General features: G+C 38.4%; 1 protein-coding gene across 1 annotated transcript in view; it reads left to right on the forward strand.

Annotated features, from left to right (window-relative positions):
- Positions 1-21626, forward strand: part of PARL (presenilin associated rhomboid like) — a 53457-nt gene that overhangs the window by 12408 nt on the left and 19423 nt on the right. The window contains exons 4-6 of the mRNA XM_005675204.3: positions 654-702; positions 20060-20155; positions 20741-20890. Of these exons, the coding sequence (XP_005675261.1) occupies positions 654-702; positions 20060-20155; positions 20741-20890 (295 nt within the window). The remainder of the gene's footprint in view (positions 1-653; positions 703-20059; positions 20156-20740; positions 20891-21626) is intronic.

Raw genomic sequence — 21626 nt, forward strand, 5'->3', positions numbered from 1 at the left:
CTCCTCTCTCCATGGGATTTCACAGGCAAGAATACTGGAGGTGGTTGCCATTTCCTTTTCCAGGAGATCTTGACCCAGGGATTGAACCCGTGTTTCCTCCATTGGCGGGTGGGTTCTTTACCCACTGAGCCATCGGGGAAGCCCCATTCTAGGCATATATCAATTATAAAAAGTTCAGCATGTGTCCCTGACAGATTAGGATTCTGTCTTTTTCTAGACCTCAATCTAATATTATATACCTTAAGGTATTTTTTGGTAGAAAATATTCTTGGTTGGGATTTTAAAACTAGATTGGGCCTTGGTGCCTAATCACTTATTTGATAGTGTGCTGGGTGCCTTGCATGCACTGATATGCCTCACAGTAGTACTGCTAGGTATCTGTTACCATCTCCATTTTATGTATCAGGAAGCTGAAGTTTAGAAGTAACTTGTCGAGGGTCATAGAGCTGATCCGTGGCTCTGTGTAGAGGATGCAGGCTGTCTGACTGTAAAACACCAGTGCTTCCCGCTCTACTGCATAGTTATTATGTCTGTTGTTCAGTAGAGATTTTTACTGATGAGGACTCTCATTTATGCACAAAGCATTTTCTTTCTTGCTTTCCATTTACATAGACTGAAAGTATTTACCATAAGCAATTTTCCTTCTGTTTTAGATTAACAAGTGGTGGAATAACCTAAGTGATGGCCAGCGGACTGTGACAGGTTTGTGTTAGCTTACACGTTTTAGCCATTCAAGGGAAGAGAAATCAAACCAAAAGGTACAGTATGTCATAGTCAATGGCTTTTGTACCATGCTCATCAGTGGTTTAGAAGACAGAATTTCTGTACCTTCAGGCTAATGTAATGGTTTGAAAATATTGTGGCATAAAGGTACTGTATATATGAGGCTCTGAGTTATTTTCTAATTTTGATCTAGTATGATACTTATCAGATGATCTCTGTTGTAAAGTCCTAGCTTGTGAATAGCTTATGAGTAATTATTACTGTCCTATTAAAGTACTCAAAGGGAACGCTGATTAAGTACCTTATTTATGCAGCAGACTTTATACATATTGTCTCCCTACCTCACAGGGTTGCTTACAGAGTAGTTATCTCCCAGGAAACTGGCCTTCAGAGAAGGGACTTTTTGAAGGTCACACTGCTAGTAAGAACTGAGTTTCAAAATCCAGGTCTGTCTCATCCTAGAGCCAGTTTTCTCTTCTACACCATGCCGTTTATAAGATCCTCTTTAAATGTGAGCATAACATGTATATCACCATGATAATTTCATTTGTTTTTGGTAAGATTTTATGGAAGATAGCTGGAGAAGGAAATAGCATCCCACTCCAGTATTCTTGCCTGGAAAATCCCATGGACAGAGGAGCCTGGTAGGCTACAGTCCACGGGGTCGCAAAGAGTTGGACATGACTGAGTGACTTCACTTTATGGAAGACAGTTCTGACTCTTCAAGGTAAAACTTGTGCAATATTTTAAAAATTATGTAGTTAGTTATTTGAGAAACTCAGGAAGTGGATTTGTAAGTTAACAGTTGTACAGATAAAGGAAAAAATCTTCCTAGAGAAATAGCAAAATACTGCTTTCCCTCAAATATGGTTAGACTTAATGGTACTCTTAATTTTTGATACCTATTTAAGTGGAGAAAAGATGCATTTGTTTCTTCATTCAGACTATTTCATATGTCTGGAAGGTTTAATTTTTCTGTCTCCCTGATGGAATTGATCCAGTCTTCAAGCTTATGGTTTAGACATTATTTCCTGCAGGAATTTTTTTATTCTGAACTCATTGCACTTTTTAATAACTTCTGATGAATGCAGATGACACCACCCTTATGGCAGAAAGTGAAGAGGAACTAAAGAGCCTCTTGAAAGTGAAAGAGGAGAGTGAAAAAGTTGGCTTAAAGCTCAACATTCAGAAAACGAAGATCATGGCATCTGGTCCCATCACTTCATGGCAAATAGATGGGGAAACAGTGGCTGACTTTATTTTTCTGGGCTCTAAAATCACTTCAGATGGTGATTGCAGCCATGAAATTAAAAGACACTTACTCCTTGGAAGGAAAGTTATGACCAACCTAGACAGCATATTAAAAAGCAGAGACATTACTTTGTCCACAAAGGTCCATCTCGTCAAGGCTATGGATTTTCCAATAGTCATGTATCGATGTGAGAATTGGACTATAAAGAAAGCTGAGTGCCGAAGAATTGATGCTTTTGAACTGTGGTGTTTGAGAAGACTCTTGAGAGTCTCTTGGACTGCAAGAAGAACCAACCAGTCCATCCTAAAGCAGATCAGTCTTGGGTGTTCATTGGAAAGACTGATGTTGAAGTTGAAACTCCAATACTTTGGCCAACAGCAGTGGTCTTTTAATTTCATGACTGCAATCACCATCTGCAGTCATTTTGTAGCCCAAGAAAATAAAGTCTATCATTGTTTCCCCATCTATTTGTCATGAAGTGATGGGATTGGATGCCACTGATGCGAAGAGCTGACTCATTTGAAAAGACCCTGATGCTGGGAAAGATTGAGGGCAGGAGAAGAAGGGCATGACAGAGGATGAGACATTTGGATGGCATCACTGACTCAATGGACATGGGTTTGGGTGGACTCCAGGAGTTGGTGATGGACAGGGAGGCCTGGCGTGCTGCCAGAGTTTATGGGTTTATGGGTTCGCAAAGAGTTGGACACGACTGAGCAACTGAACTGAATGCAACCTGCTTTATATAATTGTACATGTGTTCTCTTTGAGAACAATGTTGAGATTTTTCGTTTTTGTGTAACTCCTAGCATGTATCTGGCACACAGTTCGGTTCAGTTGCTCAGTCCTGTCTGACTCTTTGTGACCCAGTGGACTGCAACACACCAGGCTTCCCTGTCCATCACCAACTCCAGAACTTGCTCAAACTCACGTCCATCAAGTCAGTGATGTCATCCAACCATCTCATCCTTTGTTGTCCCCTTCTCCTCCTGCCTTCAGTCTTTCCCAGCATTAGGGTCTTCTCCAAGACCACATTAGAGTCTTCTCCAAAACCACAGTTCAAAAACATCAATTCTTCAACTCTCGGCTTTCTTTATGGTCTAACTCTCACATCCATGCATGACTACTAGAAAAACCATAGCTTTGACTAGAAGGACCTTTGTTGGTAAAATAATGTTTCTGCTTTTTAGTATGTTGTCCTGGTTTGTCATAGCTTTTCTTCCAAGGAGCAAGTGTCTTTTAATTTCATGACTGCAGTCACCATCTGCAGTCATTTTGTAGCCCAAGAAAATAAAGTCTGTCATTGTTTCCCCATCTATTTGCCATGAAGTGATGGGACTGGATACCATGATCTTCATTTTTTGAATGTTGAGTTTTAAGCCAGCTTTTTCACTCTTCTCTTTCACTTTCATCAAGAGGCTCTTTAGTTCTTCACTTTCTGCCGTAAGGGTGGTACCATCTGCATATCTGAGGTTGTTGATGTCTCTCCCAGCAATCTTGTTTCCAGCTTGTGCTTCATCCAGTCCAGCATTTTGCATGATGTTCTCTGCATATAAGTTAAATAAGCAGGGTGACAGTGTATATGGCACATAGTGAAGACATTCAGTTAAAATCTGTGGAGTGACTCAGTGTTGATGAGATCTTGAATCAAAAGGTTGAGCTTTTTCAAAGTATATTGCCCGCTATATAATTGATTAGTCAGTGAAATCTTAATAAATGATAACTTTCAAAAGAAGCTCTGTAGTAACACTTGTGTTTCCATTGGAATTAATTGGGATTTTTGGTTTGTTTGCTTGTTTTTTGAAAATTAATAGTCTGTAGGGTAGCAAAGTTTTCATTTCTTTTGATATTTTCGGAGTATTGCACAGTTAGTTGATACCTAGTGTTCCTTGAAGATGATAAAAGATTTTGTCATTTAACATTTGAGGAAACGTGGGATCAGAAATTAAAACCTTTTTCATGCCAGGAAATAGTTTATTCAAAGACCTATATGGAGGTAGTTAAAAATCAGAATTCTTTCCCTTAGATGATGTTGCAGTCTGACTCAGAGCTTGAGTATAAAGTACTTCTAATTGCATAAATGTGAATGGTCATGCTAACGACCTTAAATATTTATTGTCAGGTTCATTAAATGACTTTTAAAGGCTGAAGCCTTTTAAAGGCTCAGTGTTATCTCAGACTCCTCTTTCGGGACATAATTATGCTGATAGCAGTGAATCTAGCCTTACAGCACTTGTTCATGGTGCTTTATAATCAGTTAGCCGCATAGTAAGATTTCAGTGGTTAATAAACTTACGCTTTAGTTATATCTTGTCTCTTTTCAGAGGTGCCAGTTCATTCCACTGACTTGCTTATGTGGCACTTTGGTTGCTTCCTTTAGGCTGATCCGAAGGGAGGTTCGCTTTGGTTGCTTCCTTTAGGTTGATCTGAAGTGAGGTTGGCTCAGCTGGCTTTTATTGATGATTGATTTACAGGGTGATAGATTTATTCTGTGCTACCTTTTCCTTGAATTGTGGATGTTCTCTGAGTGGTTTTCTTTTGTGTGTGTGTGTTTTGAAAGAACTGAAGTCCTTAGGAGGCCACTGACATAGAGTCTCAAAGCTCTGTGAGACTGACTAGTGTGCTTCTTTGCTCTGTAGTATTCATACCTAGACGCTGGCAGTTTAAAATCTCTAGCAGGTGAAAGGTTTTGCAGTTTTACACCAAACGTTTCATGTAAGAATTCTTTGCTGTCTGAATCTCGGTGGCAAGATTTTGGTTATAGCAAATTTAGACAGCCATATTTTTTATCCAGATGCGTTTGTTTCCTTAGCTTTAGGTGTAGCAAGGGGTATCTCAGGTTTATTCACATCTCTTTGGATTCCTAGGTTTGGATAAGAACAGTTTAAATCATAAGGGATTTACTTTATCATAATTTACTTAATCACTAAGGTGAAATTCATATATTCTCTACCATTATTTTAATGTCACCATGCACATTTATTCATTTCACAGTGATAGACTCCTGCTGCCTTGGGACAATCTGCTGCAATCTGGGCTATGAAGCAGCATCCAGATACCTGGGATCAGGGAAGGCTGTGTGGTTTATCAGAAAAGTAATGAGTGGAGGTTTGCTATAGCAGAAAGTGAAAGGTGAGGTGAAAACATCCTTCCTGAGAGCTGATAGCAGGTGATAGCTGCCCCTAGTTTTTGACCCTTCTCTCTCAGTTCGTCCCTGGGAGTCACTGTGTCAATATCTACCAAAGAACTGGTCTTAATCCCTTAGTTTTTTTTTTCTTACCTAGTTTAGGACTTTCTTTGGGTCTTAATTGTTATATAGATACATCTCCCTAAACTTCATATTGCTCTGAAAAAATTGTTAAAGTTCAGTTGGTGTCTGTAGGATGAAGGGGTTGCATCAAGTAGCATTCTTCAAAGTTAGACTCATCCCTGGCACTTTTATGTTTCAGCTCGTCTCCTGTATTGCCTTACTCTGAAGACTTTTAAGCCTGTCCTGGAGGTCCCCAGGCAGCCCCCGCAGGGAGTATTCCCCTCCATTTCTAGCTTGTAGAGGTGCCTGTGAGACCCTTGTCAGGTCTTCGTGTTGGCTCAGCAGAATGCTGACTCTGCTGAATTGGGATTCAGGTAAAGCTGAGACAGAAGAACCCACCAAATTATTGTATCTGAGCGAGGAGGGGACAGGGGGAAGGAATATGGGGAGCAAAGTCTCAATAAGAAGGCGTCACAGTTCCTATACTGGTTCATATCTACTGTCAGCTCCAAAGTTTAAGCACTGCTGCGCCCCAGGCCCCTGATCCTCGTGTCCTAACCTCTAAAGTCTATTTTTTTCTTCTTTGCTCCTCTGTTTCTACCAGGATTAGTTTATTTTTATTTTTAGTTCTAGGGGAAAGGATAACAAAACTAATGCTCTAGTGCCAACTAGGCTGCAAGTACCATGTTAGTAGGTACTTTGCAAATACACATATTATTGTTAGTCCTTATTATTAATCTTAAGAGCCCTGTTAGAAGTATCCTCATTGTTCAAATGGGGTAACTGAGGCTCTTAACTTTTCTGAGATCTTAACTTGTCTGAGATCACACAGCTAGAAAGGCTGGACATGAGAAACAAACTCTTTAGTTCAGAAAAGACGCCTTTTATTACATCCTTTCACTTTCTGCTATAACAAACCTCCACTCATTGCTTCTCTAATAAACCACACAGCCTTCCCTGATCCCAGGTACTGATGCTGCTTCATAGCCCAGATTGCAGCAGATTGTCCCAAGGCAGCAGGAGTCTGTCATTGTGAAATGAATAAATGTGCATGGTAACATTAAAATAATGTTAGAGAATATATAAAATAAAAAATAAATCTTTCTCACTATAGACTTCCATTCCCCATCCATAACCGTTGCCTTTTTAGTTGCTTAGGTATTCTTCCAAAGCATCTGTTTTATAGGCGTTTATATTTACACCTAACTATGGTTTCAACAATAAATGGTAGCATGTAATACATACTCCTCTACATCTTTATTATTTTCACTTAGTATTTTAAAATGACATTCCTTACTGACACAAATAGATCTATTGTATGCTTTTAAAAAATGTTTTGTTGAAGTGTACCTAGAAGAACTTGCACATGTCATCTTCATGTGCAACTAATTTTCACAAACTGAGCACATCTACATAACTAGCACCTCGATCAAGAAATGGAAATTACCAGCATCCCAGATCATTCTTTTGAATGGTGCTTTAGTAGTCCATGCAAATGAATGCTATTGTAACAAGTTTTCTGTTAATGGATATTTAGGTTGTCCTTAGTCTTGCTTTCATAGGAAGATGGATAGTCTTTTGGATTTCCCCTGATTCCAGGATGCTGTGGGACCAGTGCTTAATTTGTTTTGTGGCTATTTTCCAGGAGAAGAAATTATAGCCACTGTGTCAGGGCAACAGAGTGATCCTTGTGCCTGTAGTCCTGGTTCTCAGGGAGCCTGAGGTAGGGACTGCTTGAACTCAGTTCTTTGGCTGCTGTGGATGTATGTTCTTGTCAATGTCTGGACTGGCCACGTCTAGCTTCAGTCAGATAAGAGAGCTATGGAGGGATGAACTGGCCCATCTCAGAAACAGAAGGAATGCTGTAGTTAGCTACTGAACTCCACTGGGATAGTCTTTTTTCAGGAAAATAGAGAGGTTGTAACCCCTTCCTTGGCTAAAGAGGAAGATAGACTTGAAATCATTGAACTCCAAGCAGTACTTCCCGAATCAGTATATCCTTTTTTTAATTCATCATTAAAAATGAAAACACAGTTCGTCCTTGGACACCAATTTGAGGTTAGGGTGCTGACCATCCACACAGTCAAAAATCTGTGTATAACTTTATAGATGGCATTTTGTTGTTCTGCATCTGTGGAGGATTTCCCCGGTGGCTCAGATGATAAAGAATCTGCTTGTGGTGCAGGAGATCCGCTTTGATCCCTGGGTAGGGAAAATCCCCTGGAGAGGGAATGGCTACCCACTGCAATATTCTTGCCTGGAGAGTCCCATCGATAGAGGAGCCTGGTGGGCTACAGTCTGTGGGGTTGCAAAGAGCCAGACACAACTGAGCGACTGACACAAACACTGTGCAACCAACCATAGCTCATGTAGTAACATAGACTCTATTGTTGGAAAAATCTTCATGTAGGTGGACCTGTGAAGCTTAAACTCGTGTTGTTCAGGTGTTAACTTGAATACAATGCAGTGGTTTTTATTATATTCACAGGTTTGTGCTACTATCACCATCATGTAAGCCCAGAATATTTTCATTATCTCATAAAGAAACCCCATAGCCAGTGGCAAGTCTCTCCCTGTTCCTCTCCTCCATTCGTCCTTAGACAGTCACTTTCTTTCTCGGTGGATTTGCCTGTTCTGGACACTTCATAAAAATGGAATCGCATAATATGAGGCATTTTGTGGCTGCTGCTTTAACTGATGTATAGTATTTCACTTCTTTCACTCATGTGTAATGTTTTCAGAGCTCATTTACAGTGGCATGTAATGTGCTTCAGTATGTGCTTTTATGGCTGAATAATATTCCATTATATGGATATATCACATTTTGTTCATTCATCTATTGATGGACATTTATTTCCACTTTTTGGCTTTGTGTTATGATAATGCTGCTGCCAAACTTTCATATATGTGTTTTGTGTGGACATACGTTTTCATTTCTCTTTGAGTATACTTAGAAGTGGAATTATTAGGTCATATGGTACTCTGTTTAACTTCTTAAAAAATGTGGTAAAAAAAAAAGACATAAAATAACCCCATTTAAACCATTTTTGAGTGTACAGTTCAGTGGAGTTAAGTATATTCACATTGTTATGAAGCATCTCCAGAACTCTTCTTGTTTCGTGAAACTGACACTCTGTACCCATTATACAATGATTTCCCTTTATACCCCTTCCCCAGCCCTTGGTAACTATCATGGCACTTTGTGTTTCTATAATTTGACTATGTCAGATACCTCATATAAGTGGAGTCATACAGTACGTGTCTCTTTTGACTGCTGTTTCACTTAACATGTACTCAGAGGTCACCCATATTACAGCATGTGACAGGACTTCCTTTTTTAAGGCTGAATATTCCATTGTGTGTACGTACCACATTTTGTTTATCCTTTTGTTCTTTGATGGCCTTTTGCTTCCACCTCTTGGCTCTTGTGAACAGAGCTGCCAAGAACGTGGGTGTGCAAATCTCTGTGTGTCCCTGCTTTCAGTTCTTTTGGATATATACCCAGAAATGGGATTGCTGAATTATATGGTAGTTCCATACTATTTTCCATACTGTTTGCACCATTTTACAATCCTACCAACAGTATACAAGGTTTCTGATTTCTCTGCATCCTTGCCAGCACTTGAAAATTTCTGTTTGTGGTTCTTTTTGAAATGGGTGCCCTCCTAATGGGTGTGAGGTGCCATGTTATTGCGATTTTGGTTCCATTCCTCTAATGGTGTTCACTCACTGTAATCAGGTTGGCTTTTGTTGAGTTGTAGGAGTTCTTTATATGGTCTAGCTGTTAACCCTTTATCAGCTATGTGATTTGCAAATATTTTCTCTCATTCTGTAGGTTGCCTTTCACTCATGTTCTTTGCACAAAAGCTTTTAGGTTTGAATGTCACATCTGTCTATTTTTGCTTTTTTGTTTGTGCTTTTGGTGTCATATCCAAGAAATCATTGCCAAATCTAATGTTATGAAACTTTCCCCCTATTTTTTTCTAGGAGTTTTATAGTTTTGGTCTTAGCTTTAGGTCTCTAATCAGTTTTTAGTTAATTTTTGTATATGGTGTAGCAAAATGAGCAAGTATTTGAACATTTATCCAAAGATGACTTTCACATGGCCAACTAGCATATGAAAAGATGGTGTAAGGTAAGAGTCCGAGTGCATCCTTTTAAGTGTGGATATCTACTTTTCCCAGTGCCTTTTCTGTAGAATTGCCAGGTGGTTTTCTAAAGTGAGTGTACCATTTTATATTTTCTTAGGCAATGTATAAGGACTCCATATATTATTACTTGTCTTTTTCTATCAGCAACTACAGTTTTTGGGTATTTTTTTATTGTGATAAAATATACATAACATACAATCTATCATTTTAGTCATAAAGTGTGTAATTCATTGGCATTAAGTGCATTCAGTGTTGTGCAAACATCATCACTATTGATTTCTGGAACTTTTCATCATCGCGAACAGAAATTCTGTACCCGTTAAACAATAACTTCCTGTTCCTCTACCCCTTAGCCTTTGGTAACCACCATTCTACTTTCTGTTTCTATGAGTTTGCCTATATTTCATATAAGTGGAATTATAAAGTATGTTTTGTGTATGGCTTCTGTTTAGCATCCTGGTTTCCAGGTTCATTCACATTTTAGCATATAGCATAATTTCGTTCTTTTTTAATGCTGAATACTGGTTTTGTTTTCAATTAAAAAAACTGTAGTTGATTTACAATGTGTTAATTTCTGCTGTTCAGCAAAGTGATTCAGTTATATATATATATTTATACATGTACCTTCCTTTTTTAAAATATTCTTTTCCACTATAGTTTATCATAGAATATCGAATATAGTTCTCTGTGCTGTATATACAGTAGGATGTTGTTGTTTATCCCTTCTGTATAGTAAAGCTTACATCTGCTAACCCCAGCCTCCCAGCCCACCATGCCTCCTCCAGCTTCGTCCTGCTTGGGAACCACAAGTCTGTCCTCTGTGAGTCTGTTTCTGTTTCGTGTGTGTGCGTGTGTATGTTAGTTGTTCAGTCGTGTCTGACTCTTTGCAGTCTCATGGACTGTAGCCCAGCCAGGCTCCTCTGTCTATAGAATTCTCCAGGCAAGAACTCTGAAGTGAGTTGCCATGCCCTTCTTCAAGGAATCTTCCTGACCCAGGGGTTGAACCTGGGTCTCCCACATTGCAGGCAGTTTCTTTACCTTCTGAGTCACCAGGGAAGCCCTGGATAGGTGCATTTGTGTCATATTTTAGATTCCACATGTAAGTAATACGTCATGTTTGTCTGTTTCTGACTTCGCTTAGTATGAGGATCTCTAGTTGCATGCTGTTGCTATGAACGGCATTTCATTTTTTGTGTCTGGATAGTGTTCCATTGTATATACGTGCCACATCTTTATCCATTCATCTGCTGATGGACACCAAGGTTTTTTTCATATCTTGGCTATTGTAAATTAGTGCTGCTATGAATATAGGTGTGCATGTATCTTTTTTGAGGTATGTCTGGGATATATGCCCAGGAGTGGGATTGCTGGATCATATGGTAATTCTTAGTATTCAGAGAAACCTCCATACTGTTTTCCACAGTGGCCGCAACATCTTACATTCCGACAAACAGCATGGGAGGAAGATTCTCTTTTCTCCACACACCTTTTCCAGCACAATGGCCATTCTGACCAGTGTGTAGTGATACTTCATTATAGTTTTAGTTTTGGTTTGGGTTTCTTTAATAATTAGCAATGTTGAGCCTCTTTTCATGTGTCTGTTGGCCATCTGTATTTCTTCTTTGGAATTTAAGCCCTTGTCAGTTGCATTGTTTGCAGATCTTTTCTCCCATTCTGTAGATTGTTTTTTTCATTTTGTTTATGGTTTCCTTTGCTCTGCAAAAGCTTGTAAGTTTGACCAGGTCTCATTTGTTTTTGTTTTTATTTATTTTTGTTGCTTCGGAAGACTGACCTAAGAAAACATTGGTATGATTTCTGTCAGAATGTTTTGCCTAGGATCTTTTGCAGGAGTTTTAAGGTGTCTATCTTATGTTTAAGACTTTAAGCCATTTTGAGTTAATTTTTGTGTATGATGAGAGGGTGTACTCTAACTTCACTGATTTACACATGGCTGTCCCGCTTTCCCAACACCACTCAAAGAGACCTTTTCCCATTGTATGAAGTCTGAATAAGATTGCATTGTATGGATACACTACATTTTATTTATCCAGTCATCTGTCGATGGGCATTGGTTTGTTTTCACCTTTTGGCTCTCATGAATAATGCTGCTAAGAACATTTATGTGTAAGTGTGTTTTAGTCCCTGCTTCCTATTTTTTGGCATGTATATTTAGGAATGGAATTGCATCATATGATTCTGTGTTTAACTTTTTGAGAAACTGCTGACTTTCACCGTAGTTGCACCATTTTATATTCTCACCAACAATGTACCAGAGTTCGTTTCTCCTTATCTTTGCCAATGCTTGTTAGTTTCTTTTCTTTCTTTTAATAACAGCCGTCTTAATGTATGGCAAGTGATATCTCATTGTTTTGACTGCATTTCCCTAATGACTAGTAATGCCGAGCATCTTTTCATATGCAAGTGTCCATTTATTCTTTAGAGAAATGTCTGTTTAAATCCTTTGTCCAGGGACTTCCCTGGTGGTCCAGTGGCTTAGACTCTATACTCCCAATTCAGGGGGTCCAGGTTCAATCCCTGGTCAGGGAACTAAATCCCACATGCCACAACTATGACCAAGCACAGTCAAATAAGAAAAAAATCTTTGTACAAGGATTTTTTTTTTTTTTGGCTGGACCACGCTGGGATCTGGATCAGGGATCCAACCCTTGCCCCCTGCAGTGGAATCGTGGAGTCCTCATCACTGGACTGCCAGGGAAGTCTTGCTTTGTTCATTTTTTGAGTTGTCTTTTTGTTGAGCTGTAAGATTTCTTTATATATTTTGGATATTAGATCTTTTTTAGACATAATTTGCAAGTATTTTTCCTATTCTGTGCATTGTCATCACTTTACTAGTATTCTTTGCAGCACAAACTTCTAATTTTAATGAAGTCCATTTTATTCATTTCTTATTTTATTGTGCTTTATATCAAGGAAACTGTGGCCTAATCCATGGTCACAAAAATTTCCACCTTTTCTAAGAGTTTTATAGTTTTAGTTTTTACGTTTAGGTTTTTGATTCACTTTGAATTACAGTTTGTATTCAGTTTGAGGAAGGTGTCCAAATTCATTCTTTTCCTGGTAGATAGCTACTTGCTTCAGCACCATTTGTTAAAAAGACTATTGTTTTTTCTTAAAAAATTTTTTTTTAAATTTTATATTGGGGGATAGTTGATTAACAATGTTGTGATAGTTTCAAATGAATAGCCAACGGACTCATGCTATACATATAAGCCACCACATAACATTGAGCAGAATTCCGTGTGCCGTACAGTACGTCCTTGTTGGTTATCCATTTTAAATACAGCAGTGTGTACATGTCCATCCCAAATTCCTTAACTGTCCCTTCGCCTCTTTCCTTCCAACCATAAGTTTGTTCTCTAAGTCCATAAGTCTGTTGGTAAGTTCATTTGTATAATTTATATTTAGATTCCACACATAAAGGATATCATGATATTTCTCCTCCTTTGTCTGATTGACTTCACTCAGTATGACAGTTTCAAGGTCCGTCCATGTTGCTGCAAATGGCATTATTTCATTCTTTTCAGTGGCTGAGTAATATTCCATTGTATATGTGTACCACATCTTCTTTATGCAGTCCTCTTTTGATGGACATTTAGGTTACTTCCCTGTCTTGGTTATTGTGAACAGTGCTGCAATGAACATTGGGATTCACGTATCCTTTCAGCTCATGTTTTTCCCCAGTTATATGCCCAGGAGTGGGATTGCAGGGTCATACGGTAGCTCTATTTTTAGTGTTTTAAAGAAACTCCATCATACTCTTCTCCATAGGAGCTGTACCAGTTTACATTTCCACCAAGTGTAGGAAGGAGGCTTCTGTTCTCTCCAAACCCTTTCCAGCATTTGTTTGTAGATTTTTTATGATAGCCATTTTGACTGGTGTGATGGGATATCTTATTGTAGTTTTGATTTGCATTTCTCTGATAAGTAGTGATGTTGAACATCTTTTCATGTGCCTCTTGGTCATCTCTGTGTTTTCTCTGGAGAATTGTCTATTTAGATCTTCTGCCCATTTTTTGACTGGGTTGTTTTGATGCTATGAAGCATCATGAACTGTTTATAAATTTTAGAGACTAATCGCTTGTCAGTCACATTGCTTGCAAGTATTTTCTCCCAATCTGTGGGTTGTCTTTTCATTTTATTGTTTCCTTTGCTTTGTAAAAGCTTTTGAGTTTAAGTAGGTCCCATTTGTTTATTTTTAAACAAATTATCCTGGGAGATGGGTTGAAAAAGATATTGCTGCGATGTATGTCAGAAAGTGTTCTGCCTATATTTTCCTTTAGGAGTTTTATAGTGTCTGGTCTCATATTTAGGTCTTTAATCTATTTGAGTCTTTTTGTGTGTTTGGAATTGAAAAATGATCTAATTTCTTTTTTTTTTTTACATAAGAGACTATCTTTTCAGCATTGTTTAGTCTTGCTTCCTTTGTCATTAAAAAGGCTATTCTTTTCCCATTGGATTGTCCGGGACCACAATTTAAAAAAACAAGGCAGTTGACATAGATGTATGGATGTACTTCTGGACTCTCATTCCGTTCCACTGGTCAGTATGCATATCTTTTGGACATACTGTCTTGATTACTGTAGCTTTGTATTCTAAGTTTTTAGACTGGGAATTGTGAGTCTTCCAATGTTGTTAATATGGAGTGGTGTATTGATTACAGTATGTTGAACCAGTTTTGCATTCCTGAAAAAGTTTCACTTGGGCATGGTTTATAATTTCTTATATTCTGCTGAATTTGATATGACAGTATTTTCTTGATGATTTTCTATCTCTGTTCATAATGGTTATTGATAGTTTTCTTGTGATGTCTTTGTCTGATTTTGATGTCAACGTAAGGTCCACGCCGAAACTCAGTATTATTTGAAATAGAGTAACCCAGAAACTCAGTGTTATCTTAATTGAAATAGTTAGATCATAATAGATTAAGGTATGCCCTGAATCCGGTGACTTGTGTCCTTATAATAAGGGAAGAGAACAGAAAGACACCAATAGAAAAAACGGGCCTGTGAAGTGAGGGAGCCAGACATTGGAGAGGTGCTGCTGTAAGCCAAGAAATGCCAAGAACCAGCAGGACCTAGGAAGAAGGAAAGAGTCTTTCCTAGATTCTTCATAAGGAAGCATGACCCAGTTGACAGTTCTGTCCTCCAGAACTGTAGGAGAATACATTTTTATTGTTTTAAGCCATCTAGTTTATAGTAATTAATTATAGCAGCTCTCAGCATGTAATATACCAGTTAAGCCATCTGGTCTTGGGCTTTTCTTTTTTCATTTAAAAAATTATTTATTTATTTACTGTTCTGGGTCCCCATTGCTGTGTGGGCTTTTTCTCTAGTTGCGGTGAGCAGGGGCTACTCCTACTTGAGGTATGTGGGCTTCTCATTCATTGTGGTGGCTTCTCACGTGGAACAAGGCTCTAGGTGTGCAGGCCTCAGCAGTTGCAGCTCCTGGGCTCTAGAGCACAGGCTCAGTAGTTGTGGCGCATGGGCCTAGTTGCTCCACAGCATGTGGGATTCTCCTGGACCAGGGATCAAACCTGTGTCCCCTGCTTTGGCAGGCAGATTCCTTACCACTGAGCCAGCAGGGAGGCCCTTGGGTTTTTATTTATGTGAATTTTTTGATTGTTATTAATAATTCAATCTCTTCTTATAAAGTCCTATTCAGATTTTGTCTTTCTTGAGTCAGTTTCAATGCTTTGTCTTTCTGGGAATTTGTCAGTTTCATCTAAGTTATTCTCATTTGTTGATATGCTACTGTTCATAGTATTCTTAGAATCCTTTTTATTTCTGTAAGGTCAGTAGTAACATTCGGCTTTCTTTCCTGATTTTAGGGATTTTGAGTCTTTTTGTCTTTGTCAGTCTAGCTAAAGGTTTGTCGACTGTTGATGTCAAAGAACCAGCTTTCAGTTTCATTGATTTTTCTCTAGTTTTCTAGTCTCTACTTCATCCAAACTTTATTATTTCCTTCCTTCTACTTGGCTTTGTGTTTACTTTATTCTCCCCCCCCCCCACCACCCCAGTTTAAGTGGAAGCTTAGGTTATTGCTTTGAGGTCTTTTTTAGTGTAGGCGTTCACAGCCCTGTTTTTGCTATATCCTTTTAAGTTTTTGTATTGGCTGAGCATGATCTGCCATAACAAAATATTACACCATAGACCAGGTGCCTTAAGCAACAGAAATTAATTTTCTCATAATTCTGGGGTTCGAAGTCCAGCATGGTCAGTTTCTGGTGAGATCTTTCTTAGCTTACAGACTGCCACCTTCTTGCTATGTCTTCATATGGCAGGTACAGCCAGAACAGCTCTCTGGTATCTCTCTAATATGGACATTAATCCCATCATGAAGGCCCCACCTCTAAATCTAATTACCTCCTAAGGTCCCATCCCCAGATACTGTCCCATTAAGGATTATATCTTCAACATATGAATCTTAGGAGAACACAATTCAGTTCATAGCAGGTATGTTTTTGATTTTTGTTTTTTTTTTCCTTTCAAAGTACTTCCTAATTTTCCTTGTGATTTCTTCTTTGATCTATTTATTGGTTATTAAAGAGTGTGTGATTTTCGCATTTTTTTAATCACTAGCATTTATCAATAGGATGGATAAATATAGGTTGAAAAACATACTTGACAGCAAAATATCAAGTTGATAAGCTGGACTATAAAATGTATGTGTGTGTGTGCTAGGTTGCTTCAGTCGTGTCTGATTCTGTGCTTCCCTTTGGACTCCAGCCTGCCAGGCCCCTCTGTCTATCGAATTCTCTAGGCAAGAATACTGGAGTGGGTTGCCATGCCCTCCTGCAGGGGATCTTCTCCATCCAGGGATTGAACCCTGGTCTCTTAAGTCTACCTGTACTGGCAGGTGGGTTCTTACCACTAGGCCACCTGGGAAGCCCATAAAATGTATACATTTTTAAAAACATTAAAAAAAATTTTTTTTTACAAAGAGCGTTTACTATAATGGTCACTTACATCTTGTCATTCACATAGCAACAGTAGAGATCCCAGGGGTAGCATGCAGAACTGAAGTGCCCCAAGAGGACAGAGGCAAGAGCAGAATAATATGCTGAGAAAAGACTCTTAAGAGCAATACCAAAAAAAAAAAACAAACAACAGGCAAAAATATCATCACAAGATTGTACCTGAGTGATGAGAAGCTCAGTTTCAAATCCAGAAACCTAAGTTAACACTTAAATTAGTCTGCTTCATTCTTTTCTTTGGATGCTTAACCCAGCCAGCACTTCCATCTTGTAACCAAATCCAATGTGATCAATCACTAATCAGTTAAGGCCTCAGCTTTCTACTGAAGAGTTCCTGATAACCTGATGAAGATATATTTGCTCTGGCTTCAGTTAGCATGCTGTCAAGCATCTCTCTCTGTGCTTAACATGCCAACAAAGAACCGAAGTCTTCCTCTTCTCCTTATTCAGTATGAATACACACTTACAAACAGGAAGTGTTGACACCCCTTTTTAGTAAACATTCCTTTAGAAACGTTAAAAGGGGAGGCCCTCCCTCTTACATTCTACATATTTTTGAATTTTACAAATGTATTATTGTGTTATCCCACTGTTGTCAGAGAACATACTTTTTATAATTTCAGTTTTGAAATTTTCAGTTTGAAAATTTATTGAGACTTGTTTTGTGGCTGAACATATGGTCTGTCCTGGATAATGGTCCATGTGTGTCTCAGAAGGATGTGTATTCTCTTGAGGGGTATGTTCTATAGATGTCTGTTAGGTCAAGTTGATTTATAGTATTAAAATCTTCTACATCCTTGCTGATCGTCTAATTCTATCCATTGTCACAAATGAAGTGTTGAAGTTTCCCAACGATTATTGAGTCATTTATTTTTCCCTTAAGTTTTGTCAATTTTTACTTCATACATTTTGGGTTTCTATTGTTAGGAGCATATATGTTTATAATGGTCATATCTTCCTCGTGGATATCAAGATTCTTTTTTTTACCCTTTTGTCATTATGTAATATCATTCTTTGTCTCTAGTAACAAATACCATCTTGAAGTCTACGGTTTTTTTATTCTTGTGACTTTCTAGATCCCAGGAATATGTGAGGTTTTGTAAGCACCTGTGAATATCTCATTGCTAATATTTTCCTTTTGAGATTTTTGTTTAGTCTGTTATCCATCACCTCAGCCAGCTGGGAACTTAAACACTTGCCTATAAATTGCTTTTGACAGATTTCTCCTGTGGAATGAATTTTGCACTTGAGCTGCCAGTCAGATCAAATACAGACATCCTTGCTAGTGGGGTCTTCCAAGAAATTATTATCAGATAGGTCAGATGATGATAGTTCTTTGGGAACAAGGCTTTGGAAGAGATTCAGCTCCATTCTTCAGTCTCTGGTGGTTGCCAGGCAGCACTGGGAAAGTGGATTGTTTTCATGTAACTTATATCTGGAAAGTGAGGCCTGTGACTAGAGCAAGTTAAAATGCCTCAAAGCTCACTTTCTTACTGAGTTTCATCATTTTTCTTTAAAAAAAAAAAAATGTTGGATTGCTGCAAGCCTTTGGCTAGTTTCCAGACTTCTGAAAAAGTTGATTGTAACATTTTTGGGGAGCCAACTTTTTCACTGCTTTTATGAAGGAGAGAAGTTTTGGAGGTCTTTATTCCATATTCTTGCTGATAAAATCAAGTACATCACTTTTTGCAAAGGTAGCCACTGAGGCACCAGCAACCTTTCCAAATCAGTGGTGCCAAGCTAGTCCTAGGCATGACTGAGTTAGGAGGAGGCAAGTAATCCTTCTCCTAAATGAGGGTACAAACAGAGACCTTAAACACTTCTACCTCTAAAAGGAAAAAGAGGGGGAGGGAACCCTTTTCTTGGAGTAGTCTACATACTAGATATATGTACTATGGGGCTTCCCTGGTGGCTCAGAAGGTAAAGAATCCACCTACAATGCAGGAGACCCAGGTTCGATCCCTGGGTTGGGAAGATCCCCAGGAGAAGGGAATGGCTACCCACTCCAGTATTTATGCCTGGAGAATTCCATGGTGAAAGGAGCCTGGTGGGCTACAGTCCATGTGGTCACAAAGAGCCAGTTATGACTGAGTGACACACACACACACATACGACCCTCATGATGTTTAGCAAGTTTTATTCTCACTTTACAATGAGAAAACTGAAGTGAAGGCCGTGAAATGCCACAGGCCACAAACCTTCTAAGGGCATGCCTTTAGGATTCAGACCTAAAAAGGCTATTCCCTTTATACCATCATTTTCACTTTTTGAGTTATCACTGTGTGATCACTACATTTAGTCATATTTTCTCATCTAGTCATCTTTCAACTCTTTGAGTTTTGTGTGTTTGTTTTTTTTTTTTAACAGAAGAGAAAACTGAGGCTGAGATGTTAGGCCTCTTGCCTGGGTTACAGTGTAAGCAGGACAGAGTCAGTCCTGCTAGTTTTCTTCACCCTTAACTTTAGACAGTGTGCACTGCTTCTTCAGAGGATTGTCACCTTTCCTGCTCACTTGCTTCTGGGGACCAGTGTATACTGTTTCCCAGTTAAGGAGCTGTTTGGTGTCTGAAGTCCTAGAGTGGCCAAGGTCAAAAGAGATCCCCTTGGCTATCTGTGTCTCTGTCTAGTAGAAAGAGCACTAGATTAGAAATTCTGGCTTAGCAGAATGTTGCTAGAATTGAAGAAGTTGAAAGGGCTAGTTGCTTGTTGCTTAAAGAGATTGGAGGAATGAATACATGTTTAAATTTCTTTAATTCAAGTAGATGCGTGCCTACTGTGTGTAAGGAGTTGTGGTACCTAAAATTAATGTATTTTTTAAAGTTTGCAGTTCTTAATAACTTAGTTCTTCCCTAGAATTAACTATTGTGTCATAAACCTACTAGTCAATACACTTTTTAACTATTTTAACTACTTTGTCAAAAAGCTTACTTAATTTAGTGGTAGTTCTAACAACTTCTTGCAGAAAAATGAAAGTCACCTGACTCCCACATGTAAACATATTTTCAAAAGCAGTTGCAAAATTCTTCCAAACTATTCCTGAATTCTTAAATAATGATTTTTTGCAGACCTGTGGATCTTCATCTATATGGATGATCTTTTTTTTTTTTTTGACTTATTTCTGGGCTGTGTTGAGCAGTATGTGGAATCTTAGTTCCCGGATTAGGAATCAAACCTGCATCTCCTGCGGTGGAAATGCAGAGTCTGAACCACTGGGCCACCAGGGAAGTCCCTGCACAGATGATCCATAGTTGTTTCCGAAAGCTATTCAAAAGTTAAAGAAGCATACCATTCCCTTTGGAAAAAGAAGTGATGTTTTATAGCTTTTTTACTCTTGGCCAAAGAACCTAATTTTGTACATTACTTCTGTCTTTGACTTGGCCATTTTCAAACAGTAATTACAGATCTGATTATTTATTGAGAAGAAGTGAAATATGGAGCTGAGTGAAGGAAGTTAGCTCCTAGAGCATTTGCAGTTTTACAGGAATCTTCTGACTTTACCAACCCATGACAGTTTTGATATTCAAAAACATTGATTTCACTTTTCTTAACTTACCCCTCTCCCAAGTATGTAATACTTTTTTTTTGGTGATACTCTTTAATGTGGTAGAAAATCTTATTAATGTGGACTTTTGATTAGATTTTCTTTGTTTTTATCTTTAATTTCCTAAATTAGAAATGTTTATTTTGTAGGAATCATAGCTGCAAATGTTTTTGTATTTTGTTTGTGGAGAGTACCTTCTCTGCAGCGGACAATGATCAGATACTTCACATCCAATCCAGCCTCAAGTAAGTCTAGCTTGTGTGATTTTTATTTTGAGGTTGAGGTAATATGAAGCAAATATGCTTTATGGTAATTGAAGTACTATAAGAAATATGACTAACTTGTCAATAGTTATAAGCAAAATCTGGAGGACAGGCTGTAAGCTTGTGGCAGACAGGAATCTCATTTCTCTTACAGCTGTATCCAGGCACCTAAAGTGTACCTTCCACATAGTAGATTTCCATAAAAATTTTTTAGTGACTTGAGATCAGTGATCACTGTAAGTTTACTCTTTAAAGAGACTATTATATACAGTTTTATTTCTGTGATTTAAATAATTTACTAATTATTTTTTATAGCTAACTTTTTCCATAGGACAAGTTGCTTTTGTTGACCTGAGAATTTTTATTGGTTGCTACAGAAAAGAGATTTAAGGTAGCTTTGTACCACTTTGAAAAATGCTATCTTTAACCATCTTCTCCAATCTTTTAACTGGCTCTGGTTTGTTGTGCATGTTTTTTTCATAATGATAATGAAAAAAGTCTAAAATGGATCATTTTTCCTGGCTGTGTGTGTATGCACAATTACAGGACATTTTCTTTCTCTTACAGAGGTCCTTTGTTCTCCAATGTTGCTGTCAACATTCAGTCATTTCTCCTTGTTTCACATGGCAGCCAATATGTATGTCTTGTGGAGCTTCTCCTCCAGCATAGTGAACATTCTGGGTCAAGAGCAGTTCATGGCAGTATACTTATCTGCAGGTAATCAGCTTTCATCTCGGGCCTGTCCAGAGTTTAAGTGCTCTCACCTATCTGGAGACGGGACAAAGGGAATGATTATAGCCACATTCTATAGTAATCCTCAGTACATATTTGTTTCTCAGATTGTATATAGAGAAGGATACAAGCTGGTATAGTACTTAAGCATGTCATTTTTGTCTCCCAAGGCCTTGGTTTCTTTAGCTCAGGCCCACCATTTTATAGATGAGTGGTTCCCAGACTTCTCGGCTGCTTTGATCATGTGGATCTTTGTTAAATAACTTTACACTAATTTCCAAAGTGTGTTCAGTTTCCAGAAAGCTTTTGATTAGAGCTCTCCAGTGAGATTGTCAAGAATGAGTTCGTTCATTTTGTTGCAAGGATACATTAGCATGGAACCACTCTAGTCATCCTGGACTTAGCAGCATTTCTTTATCTCAGCTTGAAAATGATAACTCAGGATTCTGGGTTCCTAAACCCTGCTAAATTGGCAGTTGGTTGATTAAAGTTTGCTTGTCTCAAAAAACCGTGAACTTCCAGATGTTCAAGCTAGTTTTAGAAAAGGCAGAGGAACCAGAGATCAAATTGCCAACATTCGCTGGATCATGGAAAAAGCAAGAGTTCCAGAAAAACATCTGTTTCTGCTTTATTGACTATGCCAAAGCCTTTGACTGTGTGGATCACAAGAAACTGTGGAAAATTCTGAAAGAGATGGAAATACCAGACCACCTGACCTGCC

The sequence above is a fragment of the Capra hircus genome, chromosome 1, assembly GCF_001704415.2.
Source record: "Capra hircus breed San Clemente chromosome 1, ASM170441v1, whole genome shotgun sequence".
Classification (NCBI taxonomy): domain Eukaryota; kingdom Metazoa; phylum Chordata; class Mammalia; order Artiodactyla; family Bovidae; genus Capra; species Capra hircus.